The sequence below is a fragment of the Amblyomma mixtum genome, chromosome 3, assembly GCF_055824585.1.
Source record: "Amblyomma mixtum isolate Tamu chromosome 3, ASM5582458v1, whole genome shotgun sequence".
Taxonomy (NCBI): Eukaryota; Metazoa; Arthropoda; class Arachnida; order Ixodida; family Ixodidae; genus Amblyomma; species Amblyomma mixtum.
The window spans coordinates 242,175,752-242,194,946 of record NC_143014.1 but is presented as its reverse complement, the minus strand read 5'-3'; the positions used below and the strand labels follow the sequence as shown (position 1 = coordinate 242,194,946).

The 19,195-nt window shown below is 47.4% G+C and overlaps 2 protein-coding genes across 7 annotated transcripts in view; one reads left to right on the top strand and one right to left on the bottom strand.

Annotated features, from left to right (window-relative positions):
* LOC149354193 (zinc finger CCHC domain-containing protein 24-like) overlaps positions 1-19,195 on the bottom strand; it is a 170,206-nt gene that overhangs the window by 110,498 nt on the left and 40,513 nt on the right. The window lies entirely within an intron of this gene.
* LOC149354194 (sodium-dependent multivitamin transporter-like) overlaps positions 15,648-19,195 on the top strand; it is a 28,734-nt gene continuing 25,186 nt past the window's right edge. The window contains exons 1-2 of one of the 4 annotated variants that reach the window (XM_089583149.1): positions 15,648-15,840; positions 18,268-18,637. In XM_089583149.1, the coding sequence (XP_089439275.1) occupies positions 18,302-18,637 (336 nt within the window). In that variant the 5' untranslated portion in view covers positions 15,648-15,840; positions 18,268-18,301. Of the gene's footprint in view, positions 15,841-18,267; positions 18,723-19,195 lie in introns of those variants that run through there. The other 3 variants (XM_089583148.1, XM_089583150.1, XM_089583151.1) reach the window with 3 other exon arrangements.

Genomic DNA, 19,195 nt, shown 5'->3' with positions numbered 1-19,195 from the left:
TGCACTTGTTCAGCTGCGCATTTCTTCTCTGCCCTCGTCCAGGAGGGCGACCAAGTGAGATCAAGGTAAATTTCAAGCGAAACCTCATCCACTCGCGAGACTTCCTCCACAGCCGAGTGTCCAAGAGCGTAATGTCTCTACATTTTACCCCAACGCAACCTCTTTCTCCCCGACTGTCGTCCCAGTGTGTACCGACTACTGCACCTGCGTGGTTCACGTCTTAACACGCTAAGCTAAGCTGCATTCAGCTGCACGCCTGCATGCAATGCAGCGGTTGCTTTCATGCTGAGCCGGCTGCTCACCCGGCGCTTGTCGGTGCAGAATAGCCCGTATCACCTGTCTCATTCAAAACGAACCCATACCCATACCCAAACCGAAGACCCATAGTTACAATTACGAGCTGTGTTACGAACACAACAAAAACTGAAATGATTTATTTGCATCCCTGGGCACCCAAGTGTGGATGGAAGCGGGCTACAACGTCAGCTCCCTCGCTAAACAGTCAAGCAGGTCGGCCAAGACCAGAGGAACCCAGTGCCACGGAGGCATTTCACAAACATGGAGATAAAGGAAAACCTTACTTTTCCGCCCGCCTTCACAACAGGCACCACATCTTACCACCACACTCCTCTCTATCGCGAAGCAGAACACGACTCCTTCGCCAAGCACACGCATTCTCTTTGTATGCCATCCCTTCCAACCTGGACTAAATGACTCAGCACCAACTCCGCACTAACGCAACACGCCGTAGCTGACCAACCATATGTTGTACCTTTCGGGTTCGGGTTATATCGGGTGGTACTGTCAATAAGAGCACTTTCTCCCAGTTCTTTTCTTCTTCTTCACCTCTTTCTTGTCTAGAAAGATGGCAAAAGGGTGTAGAGCGGCAAATGGAGCTGGTTGGTTCACTGATTAAGAAGAGACGGAGTAGCGCAACGACCAACGACGCGTATGTTTGTCTTTTTTTTTTCGTCATGCTTGTTCGTTGCGTTGCTTTGCCTCTTCTTAAATAAAAGGGTGTCCCGAGGCACTTTTATTCAGCAATTTTCAAAAAAGTGCAACATTTTGCGGTCATACCAGAGGAAGACAGGAATGCTCTAGAATGCCGCGCCGGGCGTTTATAGGTATTTTTAATTAAACGCCTAAACTTCTGAGCCCTAGTATTAACCGCTCAAGTCACCAATGTTACAACTTTTACCGTGTTTGCCGCAAACTGTTCTTACTACATTCTGAGTTCTATCGCCAGAATCCTTGACATAAGGGGTCAAGTGGCTTCGTAATCGGCTAGCGGGGTAGCTACACATGGGTTACTTCCACCAAAACATTCTATGACTGTAAACATACTTATGATATGAGGAGGTATCGACAACTTGACTAAAGGAAATACTCTGGAATAGACAAAAAAAATTTAAAATGTCCCGCGATACAGGCGCTGCCGCCTTTTTTAACGCCAGAGCGTTAAAGGCCCCGTTACGCAGAAAATCCCGCCTCGGCGTTGTAGCCACTGTGAGCGTCGGCGTTGTCGGCCCCAGTTCTGTCGACGTTGTGAGCGAAAAATCACGAGCATGGCTCTGACAGGTGGTCCCCAGAGAGCAACCTAGGAGGCAGGTGTCATCACAGCCTGCCCACCGGGTAGTGAGTAAACTGTCCAAAGTGGCAGGTGGCAGTTAAATTAATGATTTGTCGCTCGGGAAGAGCGCATAAGGCCCACCGCTGGGAGCACCTTATGTCACAGGGCAGTGGCGCATCGCACAACCGCTGCACCACTGTGCCAGGAAACGTATGAGGACTCCCAGGGATCTGTGAATGTAAAGTAGAGAACGACCTTTGGCACATATGGAATTCACCTATTAAGCTACCGCGTCATATATACCCTTAAGCAGGACCTTAAGTGTGCCCTTCAATTTTTTTTTCTCTTACCTCAACTACTGGCTTATCGTTTGTTCGTCACACTTTTGCAGCATTTCGATTATTTTGCGCCCTTTCTTGCACTTAGCAGGAGTTGATTTATTCTTGAGGTGGCTCAGTGGTTACGGCGCTCGGCTGCTGGCCCGAAAGACGCGGGTTCGACCCCAGCCGCGGCGGCTGAATTTTGATGAAGGCGAAATTCTTGAGGCCCGTGTTCTGTGCGATGTCAGTGCACGCTAAAGAACCCCAGGTGGTCAAAACTTTCTGGAGCCCTTCACTACGGCGTCCCTCATAGCCTGAGTTGCTTTGGGACGTTAAACCCCAATAAACCAAACCGATTTATTCTTGCTGCCTCACGTTCTGCGTAGCTCGTTTGTTCTATTTCATCCTCTCAATCAGCTCCCGAATACCTCGCATATCTCTCCTTGCGCCTCATCTTCCTAATCTCCCCGACGGTAATTTTTGTGTGTCACATCCTAGATCAATTAAGCGGCTATCTTCAACGAGAGAGATAAGCTAATCTCGGATGGACAGCGCTGTAGAGAACATTTCGCACGTTCTTGGGGTTTTCACTTGCGTCGCGGCAGCCGATTATGCGATATCATGCAGTTTTAATTACATTTTTACAGCTTCCTGACTGCTTCCTTGAGAGCGTACTCTTCCGTGAAGAGAGTGGGCACGGCGGACGCAGTCTGGCTATGTCGCTAACCAGAACTCTGCTCTGCATTCTGCAGCTCGGCGCATCTACGGCAATAGGCGTCTACACGCATTCGCAAGCTGATGGCATCATCGATGCCTTCCGTCTTCGTCCTGATTATTCCACAGACCACATTACAACGGGGACATTTCCTGATAATGTGACTCTACTAGCGACGCCACCCGCAAGTCCTGGCGTGACGTCACCTGACCGCATCGATATAAAGGAAGCACCTCACGAGTTCGTCTTCTGTGGGCACGGCGGACGCAGCCTGGCTATGTCGCTAACCAGAACTCTGCTCTGCGTTCTACAGGTCAGCCCTCACCCCACTTCATTACGCAGCGATTGCGGTAGCATTATTGTCCTGCCGTGCCCACGGAAGTGTCTCGAGCTAGCATACGAGTGTGTTCATATTTGCAAGTTGCTTCTTTGTGGGGACATCGAGGTCAACCCCGGTCCAACACAGAAAGAGCTGTTTGAACAACTTGAGGGTCAAACTACTATTTGAAATGATATTTTATAAATTAAAGCTCAACTATCTAATGCCGAAGAAATGATAAGCAACCTTCAACAGATGTTCACTAAAATTGAAGAAAAGCTTTTAGAAGCTTCTTCTCACGACGATCAGGTCGGAACTACCCTTGAATCACTGCAACACGGCATTGGCTTCCAGACAAAAAAGCTAACAGATCTTGAGGACAGAAACAGGCGATCAAATACAGTTATCCATGGCATAACTGACATCCCGGATGAAATTTCAAAAGCGCTGCTCAAGAAAGAGGTTTTCACTGAGGTAATGAAAGATAAGTTGGATGTTGAGTGCAAATCTATCGGCCGCATTCACAGGCTTGGCCGGGAAGGCACTAACCGTCCAGTTATCATCTATCTCCAGGATTTCAATGAAAAGAAAGTGATAGTTGAGAAATGCACCAACCTTCAAAGGTCAAACATAAGTATTAGGAACGACTACTCGCAAGCTACTCTAAAAAAAAAACAAAGGAAGCTTCTGTGGCACAGCGCGCAAACCGAGAAACTTGAGAGTAAAAAAATATATATCTGGTTCATGACAAACTTAAGACTTATAAAGAACTTTTTTTCTGGGATGAAGCAAAAAACATGCCCGTAAAGATAATGAGTAAACCCGCCCCGCAGCCACACTTGACGCTCTCCCCGAAAATGCGACAAGCACTTCCGTATTATTAACCTAAACGCGCGCAGTGTGCTAAACAAAAAATACAATCTCGAAATTACTTTATTAGAGCACAACCCTCACACGCAGTAATAATGTAGACGTGGCTACGGTCTGAAATAAGTGATGAGGGTGTGTTCTCACAGTCTTATAAAGTTATCCGCAAGGATCAAAGTTCTAGGGGAGGCGGCGTTGCAGTGCTTATTAAACACAATATAGAAGCTGTTATAATGGATTACGATCCAAACCTCGAATGCTTATGCATAAAAATCACGTGTTGGGGCCGCAAACTTATGTGCGCAATTTACAGACCTCCCGATGCGCCATCTTGTCAAGCTACAGGAAAATCTGTCTCATTTCTTGTAAAATAAATTGTTACTAGTAGACATGGTAAAACAGCGCGGAAAAAACACGAGAACGGAACAAACACGACAACACGAGCGCTGACTTTCAACTCCTATTGTCGTCAGGAGTTGACACGACAACACTGTTGTCGTGTTTGTTCCGTCCTCGTGTTTTTTCGGCGCTGTTTTACCATGGATAGTAATAACCAACTTGCCCACCTTTCTGTACTCCTAAATGTTACTAGTAGAGACCTGAACTTGCCTGGCATTGATTGGGAGCGTTTGCAAGCACTTTCACGAAACAGTAAACATTTAAACAGCATGCTTAACATAACGCTAACACATGACCTGGTTCAAATAGTTCAGGAGCCAACACGTCTGCTTGTTAGTCTGTGCTTGTCAGTCTGTGCTTGATGTGGTATTTCTGCCCAGAATGCTAACTGAATATACTATTGCGGTTGTAGAAGGCATATCTGTTCACCGGCTTATCAGTATCAATGTACACAAAATCGCTTCTACTCCATCTGAGAAACCTGTGAAGCGTTCCTTTAAGGACTACTGACTTGCATATGATGCAGCTATAATAGAAAATATGGAAACATGCCTCACAGACTTTAACGACAATGGCGTGATAAATATTTGGCGCCGTTTTAAAGAGGTGTGTCAGTTCTTTATTAATAACTTTGTACCTGATAAATACAAACTAGTTCACAAACAAAACCCGTAGATGACACGCGAAATTATCCATATGACACGCAAGATAAAACGCTTTAGGAAAAAACGCTTACAACTCGATCCGATCCCATTAAAGAAATGAAAGAAAACCTTGCGCGTGCAGTACGGACCACGAAGGAGCGCTACTTCAATACAGTGTTACCAAAATTTATGGTTGAACAGCACGAAAAGTTCTGGAACTATTTGAGCGAAAAAAAAGAAGCCAGTATCCTAAATTTGCATTTACGGGTCAATCATTACCGACCATCGGGATATTGCGGGTTATTTCAACGAATATTTTCATAGTGTATTTTCTAATTCTAGCATTTGTTCTTCCAAGGACAAAATGTTTCAACCATATTGTGACGAAGACGAAGCTGGCAGTGGCGCGGGACGGAGCGCTCGCGCTAGGCCAGCAGCCAGCGTGACTGTAAATGAGATCGCGGATAACCTTGCAAAGGCTTCCCTAGGCGGCCCTGTGTTGCCCATCATCCCGGCTACAGCGTATATCACAGCATCTAGGTTCCGGCGACGAGCGTTATTAAGCGTGCAAGACACAACACTTTTAACATCGGTGGAATATCAGCATCTGAAATATTCCTGGAGCAGGAAAATTTGTCCATCTCAGCAGCTAGAAGTATCTCTCACGAGGCTCCGCTGCCGCATCCCCCCTCTAAATTTCTATCTGCACAGATCTGGTTTGGCGTTATCTCCCCTCTGTGCATTTTATCGTGAGCCTGAATCTATCGATCATTTTTGGCTCCATTGTCGTCGTTTCACCTCTTTGAGAAGAAGACTGCTGGAGTTGCCCTTACAGCAACTTGGCCTTAGTTTGAGCAGCCCACACTTGCTATCATTTGGTGCCACCACACTTGGCTTCAGCCACAGGTCTGTTTGTGACGCTGTTCAAAATTTCTTGCTGCAATCTCATCGACTACCTTGCTAAAGCTTTCAGTATTTTCTTTTTATGCCTCATTATTTTTCAAATTATTCTCTCTTTTCTCTCTTTCACTCTCTCTCCAATCCAAACTCCTTTATATATATATATTTTTTATGATTATTATTATTATTTATAATTATTATAATTTTTTTTGTTTCTTTTTTTTCATTCTCTCCGTGCCCTTCTTGTGGTAGACTCCCCCGGTGTTCCTCTCCCGTGTGCTTTCCTTTTGCCTTTACTACGTACAGGTGAATACCAACCTTTACCACCCGATTCTTGGCCGATCCCCCAGAGTGGGTATGTGCCATTCTGTCGTAGGCTACAACAACAACAACAAATCATCTCTTGTTCATGGTTCATCACGCCTATTCTTCGGCCGGCCGCCACGTTACATTTGGTGTGAGGTGCTGGGTTCCCTTCATCGCCATCCTGGTCCTGGAGCTTCGGTGTCCTGCGCCTGCCATGGACGTCGGCCGTGAGTGCCTGGTCCGCGCCGCCCGGCCATGCCCCAGCCCGCCCGACCTGAACCGACCTCGCCGCTCACCCCAGCCCCGTCCCCCGCCCGGACCACAAGACACGAGGACCCAAGACTCGACCGACCCGAGACCCGACCGACCCAAGACCCGACCGACCCAAGACCCACACGTGAAGACACCGCACCCCTGCCCCTGCCGTCCGGTGTGTCCAAGGACCTCGGCCGTCAGCTCCTGGCACCCTCCGGCCCGGATGCTTCGTGGACCGGGACTTATCCTTCGATCATCTCATCCACTGTGGCGGCCAGCACTGCACCATCTTGTATATACTGTTCAACCCTCCACTCAAGACCATCGCCATTTCGCGCGTCCGTTCGTCACCGATCGGGACGATCGCTCGGAGGCCCCGGGTAGCGTGACGAAGACGAAGCTGGCAGTGGCGCGGGACGGAGCGCTCGCGCTAGGCCAGCAGCCATTAAATCATCTCTTGTTCATGGTTCATCACGCCTCATTCTTCGGCTGGCCTCCACGTTACAATATGAAGCGAATTCGTACCCTGGTATAGTTTCGATGTTATTAAACTTAAAAACTAAGTCTTCATGTGGTCCTGACAAACTTCCAAACATTTTTTTTTAAACGGTATGCTGAATGTATCGCTAAGTTCCTTGTAATTAAATTTCGTGCTTCACTACTTGCTGGAAAATTACCGGATGACTGGAGCATAGCCAGTGTTGTGCCCGTGTTCAAGAAGGGCGACCGTTCATTGTTAGAAAACTACGGTCCAATATCACTGACATCCTGTTGTTGTAAACTAACTGAACATATTGTTGCAGAAGGGTTGAAATGCGGGCCAGTTGGTACATTGTAAACATTGTTGGTACATTGGTGCCAATCAGATTAATGAATTTCTGGATAAACACTCAATGCTGTCTAATGTTCAACACGGATTTAGAAAAGGCTTTTCAACAGTAACACAACTAGTCACAGTAATAAATTCACTCGCTTCGTGTGTTGATAGAAATGGTCAAATTGACGTTGTGTTTCTTGATTTTAGCAAAGCTTTTGATACGGTTCCACATGATAAGCTAATACTAAAACTTAGACTTCTTGAGCTTCCCGAAATTGTGATCGCATGGATAAAAAACTATCTAACAAACCGCCGCCAGTTCATAGCAATTAATGCGCAACAATCTGACTGTTTTCCGGTCAACTCAGGAGTCCCTCAAGAAGGTGTCCTAGGACCATTGGTTTTTTTTTTACTTTACATAAATGATACGACTATTGCAGCGCGAACGAAGACGAGCACACAAGAAAAGAAGACGGACGACACAGCGTCCGTCTTGTGTGCTCGTCTTCGTTCGCGCTGTTTATTCAAGATGCTTAACCAACTAGCCCGCCAAAACGTGTTAACGACTATTGCAATTAATTCCACTGTGAAAATCAGGTTGTTTGCGGACAATTGTATACTTTTTCGTGAAGTCACTTCAACAAACGACCTAATTGATTTAAATGCTTCTCTTGCTGGCATATTTGATTGGTCCAAAATCTGGGGAATGCGGCTTAATACTATAAAGACGGTCTTTCTTCGCTTCTCTCGTCAAAGAGCTCCATTATCCTTCACTTACATGTTAGGTTCGTCGCCTTTGCAGGAAGAAACCAAATATAAGTATTTGGGCGTCACAACTGCTAAAAATTGATCACGGAATTTAGACACTGACAATATATGCTCTTCGGCCTTTCGTAAATTATATTTTTTGCGACATGAACTTAAAAACTGTCCCCCTAACGTAAAATTGCTCGCTTATTATTCACTAATTAGACCTAAACTTAAATATGCATGCGTTGTTTGGGCCCCGTTTACTAAACAAATTATAAAATGTCTTGAAAGGGTACAAAGGAAATCTGTGCGATGTATCTACTCAAAATTCTCTCGCTATGATTCTCCCTCACAAATAATGAGCTATAATGACATGGAGCTTCTTGAGCAGTGAAGGAAAAACCTTCGATTGCGGTTCCTTTCCATGATTTTTAATAGAGATTCGTTCAACTCGTTCAACCTCCAGGCTTACCGACACCATCATCCGAATTCACTAACCCCTCATCGTGCACGGACGGATGTATTCAAGTTTTCATTTTTCCCCGAACTGTAACAGACTGGAATGATTCATTCTTTCCTGTTTCCGTTGAGTGATGCATTGTTTATTGTGTTATTATTTTTACCACCCTGCTGGGGCCTGAACAAGGTCTGCAGCATGGAATCAATAAATAAATAAACTAGAATCGGGTTCCTGTCCATGGGACCTTCTCGCTAGACAGCTGATCTCCTGAAGATCCGCTTGCCAATGATCGGTCGACTGGTTTTGTCGGCTTCTCATACTGCGACGACATCAGGTCATCGACCCTGTTGGCGGTCGTTTAGGGCCTAGTATAACCAGCCGGTCTGACAAGAAAACGGTTTACCGAATGCTGTCTCAGTCGTTGGCGTCGTGTCGTCCTTAGTGAGACCACACCGAAGGACATTACCCTTACCTTAGGTGCGCCGACTTTCAGGCCTATCTATGATTCCCGTACCACAGATAGCGCTGCTTCTCCGAAAACTTTAACATACGTCAAATCCAAGGGGAAAAAGCTGCGACACAGTCATGCCCGACTACGTGAGTGCATTCATGTCATATCTTCATGTGATATCGTCATGTAAGTGCATAGGTCAGAACACTCACTCACGAGTGCACTCATATCGCCTCACTCACACTCACTCTCACGTCTGTGAGTGTGAGTGAGTGGTCGTGAGTGTGAGTGGTCGTGAGTGTGAGTGGACGTGAGTGGATGTAAGTGTGAGTGGACGTGAGTGTGAGTGTGAGTGAGTGGATGTGAGTGTGAGTAGAGGTGAGTAGTGAGCGAACATGACTGATCAGTGGGTGTGAGTAAACATGAGTGGCAATGAGTGGTTTTGAGTGTACGTGAGTGGCAATGAGTGGATGAGTGGTGGGTGGACGCGACAGTGAAGTCGGTTGCGTATGTTTCGTGACGATACCCGCTTAGCTATTTTCATGTTTTTGACAGCTGAGGGAAACAAATATTCACTACTGAGGGCGCTCGAGGCAGCATAAGGCATCATGCCGGTCTCTTTGGACAACCGAAGCAGAGGGTCCCGCTGGCACGGGAACGGCAATATTTCGCTGCTTTTGTAGTTCACCGTTGGCACGGGCGTAGACCCTTCGGAGATGCAATGAGCCGTTACTAGTTTTGTGAGATCATTTATCGAATTCGCATTGCCAGTCCTGAAAATATTGGTGTCTCTTGCCACGCTCCCCGCACGGCTCGATCTCATATACACAAGAGTTACAATGCTTACTGCTGAGACAACGACTGTCCGCTTATTGGCAATAACTACCGTAAGATGGGATTTCGAGTGCTGCAGTGGACTCTTAGATTTTTTTCTATGCCCAGGTGTGCGCATTGCAGATCTCTGCTCTGGCCGTAATTTGTTGATTGGGACGGACCCACGCGAAAACCTGACCTACTTGGCCCAGCTATTGTACTGCACAAGCTCGGCTCAGACCCTAAAATGACCCGAAAACCAAGTGCGCTCTTCGGTAACGCCAGAGGATTCTTGTTTCTATCATGCACTTGAAGGAGCCCAGAGTCGCAAATCAAGGAGATATCCAAAATGGTAATATTTTGTTTTAATTTGCGCCAGGAATGATTGTTTCGTGCCAATGGTAATAGTGAAGTTCGCGGTGCTGTGCAATGTTTGCCGCGTCCGGGTTTGAGAGAAAGGAATGTCCACTGAATTTTTTTCTCTGCCCTCTCTCTGCCCAACTGCAGAGAAGGGGGTGAGTTACACTCCCTAACCAGCGGGGTAAGGGGAGCCGGAGAAGCGGAGGATTCCGAGATTACGGGAAAGGTCAAACCGTCTCTGGGAACGTGTACGATAGGTCGCATCCCACTGTGCACGTTCTTGGGGCAAGGCCGATCCGCGCCGCGTCGCATGGCTTTTGTACCATGTATATGGCGGTGCGCTTTGACAGCTTGAGGCGCGGTAAACAGGACATTGCCACGCTAGCTGCAGGCATGACGACAGTTTGTAAGAGTACTGAATGGATGGGCCTCGAGGTGACTTTCTTAGAACTTGGGTTTACCAGAGGTTGAAAGAACCTGCACCGTGGGAAAGCGAGAATGTTCGCGAAGCTCACGGAAGGAAGGGTGAATCCGCCGAAATCTTGATGGTGGAAAGTGTACATGTTTGTCTAGTGTTGGTCGAGATGAGTTATCTTCTTTCCAAAATGATTGATTAGCTGTGTTGTCCTTTCCCAACTGCTCAATGGTGATGTTTTCCTTTCTTCAATGATTTATTGTGTGGATGTTTGTGGAGTTACCTGATTGGTTACTGTCCGCACCCAGGGTGGGGACATAGGATCTAAAACCAGCTGTTTCGGCGGGACGGAGGGCTGTTTTCGTCACATAAATCTACGAGTCAGTCAAATCTAAATAAGTTTTCTCCTTGCTTATATCTATTTTTTGTTTTATTGTTAATAAAAAGTTAACCTATCCAGACGTGTCCTCTAGCAACGTGATTGAGCAATATCGAATCTGCAAGACGTCAAGCATCCTTCAATAATCATCATCAATGCAATTTCCATCTACAAAAATGAGAGGGAAAGTCAACTGTGATGAAATGTTGCGGTGATTTGTGGCAGTGGATGTGAGGCGGCAAATAAATTTGCTGCACCCTTTTTGATTGGTTGGACGTACAGTTCGAACTTAATTTTTGTGTACTCGGGAAAGGAATATAAATAGAATGCCGCAGAGTACTGTCATCGTTTCGCTCGAAAAATAAAACTACAAAAGAAAAGCAGTACAAGAGAATGAAAGCTAATAAGAATCGAGCTAGGGCGACAGTTTTCGTGTCGCCTAAAATCATCGTGAAAGCGAGTGCTGCTGTTCAAACTGCCAATACCGAGAAGGCAGCGAAGAAAAAACCGTCCGACGGACGCCACAGCCAAAATTGTGACTAGAAGAGAACAGAAAACTGAGGGCGGCGGGCGGAAGTGGAGTCAGGAGCGTTTCATAAACAGGTCGTAGGGTGCCGGCATGTTCGACACTGGACGGTGCTCGTAGAACACGAAAGAGTTGAAAATTAAGCTCCCCCACGCTTTCCCCGGAGTCCAAAAAAAAAAAAACTTTTTTTGTGTGGTAATGAAAATGCTCCCGTAAGCGTCATGTAAGCGGAACTCCGTCGCCGGCAACTTGAGCGGCTGAGGGCTGCCCTGGCAAGTCAACAACTGCATACAAGCTTCCGCTGTGTGTGTACAATGCGTGGTTCTGATTCGTGGCGCCTAATCTTTGGCACTGGGCGAGTGAAATCGAAATGAGCTTGTGAAATGCGATTTCGTTTGCTTTTCGTGTTTTCAGTAAAGTAAGTGGATTAACTTCTGTTTGCACGCACCGATATCTGGACAGAATAAGGTATCCTTTGAATCGGATACTACAATTTCCTTTAAGAACTTCTGGATACCGCTTTTTCCCAGTAAAGTCTTATCGTTTCAGAATGGTGTGCGCTACAAAATGGCTCACAAGTTACCTGCATACGCATTCTTCCGCGAACGACGTTGGAGAATAATCAGGTGCAATATAACCACGCCCTATTACCACGCGGATGTGCACGTGGTCTCAGCACGCACTGGCCTCAAAAACACCGCGCTGGTTTGTAAAACCTCCTTCAGACAGGGATTATGTGCAATGCAGAAAACATAGTGCTTTGCAGACGTGTTCACAGATCGGTGACACATAGTAAGCTTAGGTGGTTTTGTAAATAGAATGATAATGGCAACTCCCCTTAGCATCGTTATTACGCGGGGAAATCCTCTATACTTGTGGCCCATTCCGGGCATTTCCTTTTCCATGATGAAATTAATCGAATGTTTGAAAAAAACGCTCCATTTTCCATGCCGCGAAAAGTATTCATAGTATTCAAAGTCATTTACTCTGTTGGACCTGTTCCGTCATTGTTTACAGTGCAGTGCAGGGCCAAGCAAGTTTGTTAATGGCCGAAGGCCCATGATGTTGCGTTCGAAGAACTGTTTACTTGCCAGGTAAGTTTGAGGCAATCATTTCAGATTCTTTTTTGCAATGTCAGTAACCAAAACAACAAATCGGTCACATTTTCTGGGGTCTAGAGAGAATCGAAATTATTCTGGAAGCGCGATGTTACATTGATGCTTCAGCGACGCAGTGACTGCCTTCCTCTGCCGGTACTCACGTGGTGAACAAGGGAGGGAAAGCCTCAGTGTGTTTGCGAACGTTTCAACAAGAGGGCTGTCTTCGTCTGGGTGAAGACCTCTTGTGGAAACGCTGGCAAGCACACTGAGGCTTTCCCCTTCCTTGTTCACATTTTAAGTGTTAAAAACCACCTGCTTATCCTCTCTAACCATATATTCCTCTGCCGATGTTACAGATTCAAATAAAAAACTACTGCTCAATAATATCCTGTATATTTTGCAATTCCATCACATGGAAATAAATGTTTTATAATCGTTCCTGATCTTTGCGCTCCGTTCTGGCCGATGGGGGTGGGGGGCAGTGCGCTGAAACTTGGCTTACTCTCATGGAGAATCCTGTCCACGCCTATGAACACTGTTCAAAAACTTGTCTAAGCATCTTAGCTGAAGCTGAACCGGCACTCATCGTCTCAGCAGCAAGCGCGAGAGCACACGTGCATTGCGTTCAGTGAGTGGAATGTGCGTGATGAGTGGCCACCTTCTTCGAAAATCGAAACTTAAAATTGTCCAAATAGCCCGACAAAGCCTGGGCGGCTCACCACCCCATCTTTGCAACTCAGACTATGCTAGGGGAGCCACGAGGGCAGTGAGCCGCGGCAGTAAATCTCTCATCCCCTCTGTTGTTAGCAAACAAAGGAAGAGTATGTGAACGTGAATGAGAGTGAGCGGCCATGAGTGTGAGTGGATATGAGTGTGAGTCAGTGGTGAGTTCAAGTGGTCATGAGTGTGAGGGAGTGGTTGTGAGTGCGAGTGGTCATGAGTGCCAGTGTGAGTGAATAGTTGTGAGCGCGAGTGGACATGAGTGCGAGTATGAGTGAGTGGTTGTGAGTGTGAGTGGACATGAGTGCGAGTGTGAGTGAGTGGTTGTGAGTGTGAGTGGTCATGAGTGTGCGAGTGAGTGGTTGTGAGTGTGAGCGGACATGAGTGCGAGTGTGAGCGAGTGGTTGTGAGTGTGAGTGCGAGTGAGTGCGAGTGGTCATGAGTGTGCGAGTGAGTGGTTGTGAGTGTGAGCGGACATGAGTGCTAGTGTGAGCGAGTGGTTGCGAGTGCGAGCGGTCATGAGTGTGAGTGAGTGGTTGTGAGTGTGAGCGGACATGAGTGCGAGTGTGAGCGAGTGGTTGTGAGTGCGAGTGGTCATTAGTGTGAGTGAGTGGTTGTGAGTGTGAGTGGACATGAGTGCGAGTGTGAGCGAGTGGTTGTGAGTGCGAGTGGTCATGAGTGTGAGTGAGTGGTTGTGAGTGTGAGCGGACAAGAGTGCGAGTGTGAGCGAGTAGTTGTGAGTGCGAGTGGTCATGAGTGTGAGTGAGTGGTTGTGAGTGTGAGTGGACATGAGTGCGAGTGTGAGCGAGTGGTTGTGAGTGTGAGCGGACATGAGTGCGAGTTCTGTTGAACAGGAGACACAACATAAGTTCTGTTGTGTCTCCTGTTCAATTGAAAAAGCAAGTTAAAGCAATATTTTAATCTGAGCAGGAGGTGCATGGGTTAAACTCCTGAGCCAACTCTTGGTGCTATTAATCTGTATTATGTTGTACTACCATCGTGCACTATAGATCATATTCCATTACTTTACACTGGATTGCATTTCACATTATCAATTTTTGTTTGGTGAAACATTTTTGTTTACTGATAAACTTGATGCAGTACGTAAGAAATTGTTTTTGTATTACTACAGTTCAAATAAGTTACTTTTCTTTTCGTTCTACAGAGAGATTAGAGTGTAACCTAAGACGGTGTATATCTTTCTGTATTCTGTATTGATGTGTTCTGCTTCTTCGGTCTGCTTATGATGTATAATCATATGTACTGTCAGCGTCAATTGAAACGCGAACAAGCCAATTGAAACGCGAACATCACAAATCGCAGATATTAAACTAGGGAGGCAAAATGCATGAGCAGTTGATTTTCCGATCGAAGCGGGAAAGACCGCTCTTCTGAAATGTTAATAGCCCATGCCTGTATTTAACCTCCAGCCTCTAATATGCTTGATTTTTTGTGCTCGCGACTCAGGTGTTTTGTTCGCATTTCATTTGACGCTGATAGTACACTTGTGCTGCCTGTGCTGTCAGGAGGGCATAGCCTAGTCAGGCCCCATCCGGGCCTTTTGCTATTGCCTCCTGAGCCAATTTGTAGCAAATTGTCTCAAAGAAAGAAAGAAAGAAGGAAAGAAAGGAAGGAAGGAAGAAAGAAGGAAGAAAGAAGGAAGAAAAGAAAGAAAGGAAGAAAGAAAGAAAGAAAGAAAGAAAGAAAGAAAGAAAGAAAGAAAGAAAGAAAGAAAGAAAGAAAGAAAGAAAGAAAGAAAGAAAGAAAGAAAGAAAGAAAGAAAGAAAGAAAGAAAGAAGAAAGAAAGACAGAAAGAAAGAAAGAAAGAAAGAAAGAAAGAAAGAAAGAAAGAAAGAAAGAAAGAAAGAAAGAAAGAAAGAAAGAAAGAAAGAAAGAAAGAAAGAAAGAAAGAAAGAAAGAAAGAAAGAAAGAAAGAAAGAAAGAAAGAAAGAAAGAAAGAAAGAAAGAAAGAAAGAAAGAAAGAAAGAAAGAAAGAAAGAAAGAAAGAAAGAAAGAAAGAAAGAAAGAGTGTGAGCGAGTGGTCATGAGTGTGAGTGAGTGGTTGTGAGTGTGAGTGGACATGAGTGCGAGTGTGAGCGAGTGGTTGTGAGTGTGAGTGGACATGAGTGCGAGTGTGAGTGAGTGGTTGTGAGTGTGAGTGAGAGCGAGTGGTCATGAGTGTGAGTGAGTAATTGTTAGTGTAAGTGGCCGTGAGTGTGAGTGTGAATGAGCCACCTCTAATGGCCGAGGTATGTGTTGTGGGGATACACATGAATCCCCTGCCCCATTGTAACGGCCGCGCGTAATTATCACGCGATGCTATGCGCGCGCCGTTCGGGAGGTTTTGCGAGGGAGGGCACTCTCGCCACTTCCGCTTCCTTTCGCTCCCCGCCGCGACGACGCCGCGTTCATTTCCGCCGGCTGCAGCTCGGGTGCTTAAGATATTAGATAGCAATTGCCGCGGCCGGCAACACTCTTTTGCTTCACTTTTTATTTATTTATTTATTTATTTATATTTTTTTAAATAAACCACTACCACCACCACCACCACTTGCCCTCTTTCCCCTCTTACAACGGAGAGACCTCCTCTCCACAGCCCGGGAGGAGACGCGTTTCTCCCGAGGCTCGCTTGTCTTCTGGCGGGAGCCGTGCACACGCATGGATCAGAGATCTGCCACGGAGACCGCTGCCCTTATCGCCCGGCCACCGTGTGTGACTTGACCGCCGCGGGCCGTGAGCGAGGAGCCACGCGAGGTGAGCGGAACCTTCTTCCCCCACATTTTTGCGTGCGTTCTGCCCTTTGTGTTTTTCACCCCCGTACGCGAGCGGACACTCTCCCTCGTTACGGCGGTTGTATTGTTGCTGCTGCATTGTATTGCTCGGGAGCAATAAACGCTCATCCGAGTAGCATACTCGTGTTTGTCCCCTCTGGCCCGAACCCGCCGTGGTTGCGACTCACCGCACCGCGGATTGGGGGTCAAAGCTCTGACTGCTAGGGCTGGCACGCTGGTGCTAGAGAGCGACAACTGCTTCTAGCCCTTTGAGCGTTATCACAAGAATAAACCCCCATAGTGTAAGTGCAAGCAGTCATATCGTGTCAGCGATTAATTTCATCTTCGAAATGACTTCAAATATAACTGAATCATTCACCACGTTGCTAACCGTAGAATGAACGGGCAACAGTCATTCCATGTCTAAACCGCTTGAGCAGTGATTAAAACTAGCAGCGGGCGATGTACTAAAACACGTACCCAGGCTATCGTAAATGACGGAACCCCCAGCACTATTCCTTGACCTGGATCCACTGCGCAAAAGGAACACAAAGCCATGAAAGGAAACCCCGCTCCACCAGACATGTCCGTTGCCCTTCCAAGCTGCTGCGAAACAACGCACCTGGAAAGATGCTGGCCGCTTTCGCTCGTTCTCGTTTGTTTCTCTGCTTGCCCCATAACGTATGGTACAGCAGATACGTTTTCAAGCTGCTTATTATGAAACGCCAGTTAAACTTCAGCTGTTTATGATCGGTGTGCTCTTTCTTCTTCTCTTTATACTGTAGTTCGCACTATTCAAGCAGAAATCTAAGCCAAACAGCGCAGTTGTCTACATGGCACATAGCGCGTTTTTGAAATGAAACCAAAATAAATATAACGCTCCCACCCCGTGGCCTTGGTTGTTGTTATTACATTGAGAAGTAAATGAGTTCTACTTGGAAACACAACTTAAGTGCGTTTTGTTTTTCGCAGTTTCGCCCCAGGAGTGCGCTTTTTAGATAAAGGGAGGCCTGACCAAAAGAGTTTATTTTAAACGGCCGACGCCCTCTCAGAGGATTGGCGGCTTTAAATGCTCGTTTACTCGCCAGGAGCATCAAGATGCACGTTTCTTGTCGTTTATTGCTTCCAAGCCAAATCGACTGACAAGATTGAAAACTTCTAAATGAAATAAAAAGTGAACGAGAATAAACACTCCCAACGAAATGGTCACTATCTTTGGATTCGATATGAAGGTTTCAGCCGCCGCCTCTGGAAGGACGCGATCAGATCAAAAGAGACTACCGCCCTTTTAAAAGCAGGCACAAAACCTTCAGATAAGCGTTTGTCGAGCTGGCACCGTTCTGTCCACTTAACAGCCAGCCGCCTGACGTACTTGTGTTATCTTGAACGAGGCCAAGCTGGGCTGCAAAGATATCGATACGCAACGGTGAGCCTATGGAGCATGCAGCAGCTTTGGCAGTCCTTACGGCATCCGATAGTCTTGTTTTGGACGATCAGAAGAATTCGTTGGAATTCCTGTAGCACCTTGTTTGTGGCCCGGAGTGTCCCAACGTCAGCCACAGCTTTCGATACCGAATCGATAAAACACTGCCACAGCAAATTAGTTCGATTTGTACAGCGATATCAATGTAGCCAGACGGAACTTAGTAGTTTATGAATGTAGCAAGTCTGTGGGTCTGTAAGCATCGTGCGCGTACCTCCAGAGGGCAATTCAGGCAAGTAATTTACTGCATCACAATGTTACTTCCCTTTGAGGCCACGCAGTTGCACTCGCCCCAACACCTCCACGTGCAGTTTCTTCGCTACTTCGTGAAAGAGAGAAGAAAGGTGGGCAAGGAAGGCATGAGGGTTTTGCAGCAATCTTGGAGGCAGACTGACAGATAACACGACTGACAGCGGCCTCAGGTGTTATGCTCACAAAGTTCACGCTGAAAGCCTCGCACTACTACAAGGTCTTCATCTACTAAAAAGGGAAGGCCTCTGCTCGTGTACCATGTCTCTTCGTTGCTTTTAGCATGAACTGCGCCCACCTGCATGCTGTTACTGGGCAACGTGAGCACACCACTCTGTCCCAGCATTCGAGTATCTACGACAATCGAGCGTCTGCCCACATGCTTTGAGTGGCGCGAGTCGTGCCGTTCCATCCTGAACTGCGACCGTCCTTGTTGTTTTGAAAACGAAAGTACAAAGGCAGCTGCACATCCAGCCGTAACCCCCGTGCGCATTCCGGCAACGGAAGTGCCATTCTGAGCGCACAGAGCAGATCGCGCGCGGACGGTACCGGCGCGGGCAGCCTCTTGCGTCTGCCGATCGCCAAACGACGAAGCGGCGCCGTGCGGAGGGAAATCAGGCCGCAGCTGTGGCGGCGGCAGCGACACGAATTGCGACAGGGCGCCGCATTTTTGCGCAGTGCATCCCTCCGAGCTGCGGGTGTCGGCGGCGGCATGGCGGCGGCGCACGTGCTCGACTACGTGCTCTACGGGCTCCTCATGGGGCTGGGCGTGGCGCAAGGGCTGTACGTGTCGTGCCGACGGCGGCGCGGCCACGACGAGCGCCACGAGACGTTCCTGGGCGGCCAGAGCCTGGGCGTGCTCCCGCTGGCCGTCTCCGTGCTCGTCTCGACGGCCAAGCCCCTGGGTCTGGTGGCCCTGACGGCGCACTTCTACGCCTACGGGATGCACGTCGCCTGGAACGTTCTACTCACCGTCTTCGCGATGCCCCTCGTGGTGTACTTCGTGGTGCCCGTCTTCTACAGGCTCGGAGTCACGTCCATTTTCGAGGCAAGCGCTGAGTCTCCCGCGTTCGGGGAGCGCAACACCCCGGCTTCCGCCAGATGGACATGTCATTCTGAATCATCTCTTCTAGGTGATGCACATACCTTGTGGAATTTATTGCGCGGGAGGCGTTCCTAAGCGCGCGGTTTGAGACGCTCCGTTTATTCCTTGGTAGAGTTTGCACTCCGCGTGCAGAGGTATAGCGCTGCAGTGAGTTTCCCATTTGTACCTTGCTCCTGCGCTCAGATCACTCGTCAAGCAGAAGTTATGGACGCATTGTGCGTGCGCCGCGGCGCCTGTTTCATGGAACGTCATCGTAAGCCGGCAGTAATTGGATTGCAAATCATTTATTTCGTCAGAAAATGCAAATGCAGATGATCCGTGCTAAGTGGCTATCAGCCCACGACTGACAGCGACCTGAGTAGCCCATTCAATGGCCAGGGTTTGAACGCCTAGGTCTGAACTGACTACCACGGCCTCCCATTGCTCGCTCGAGAGTACGAATTTGTATTAGAGAAGCCGTCACCGGAATCGCTAAGCCCGCAGTAAGACGCGAAGCGCGGT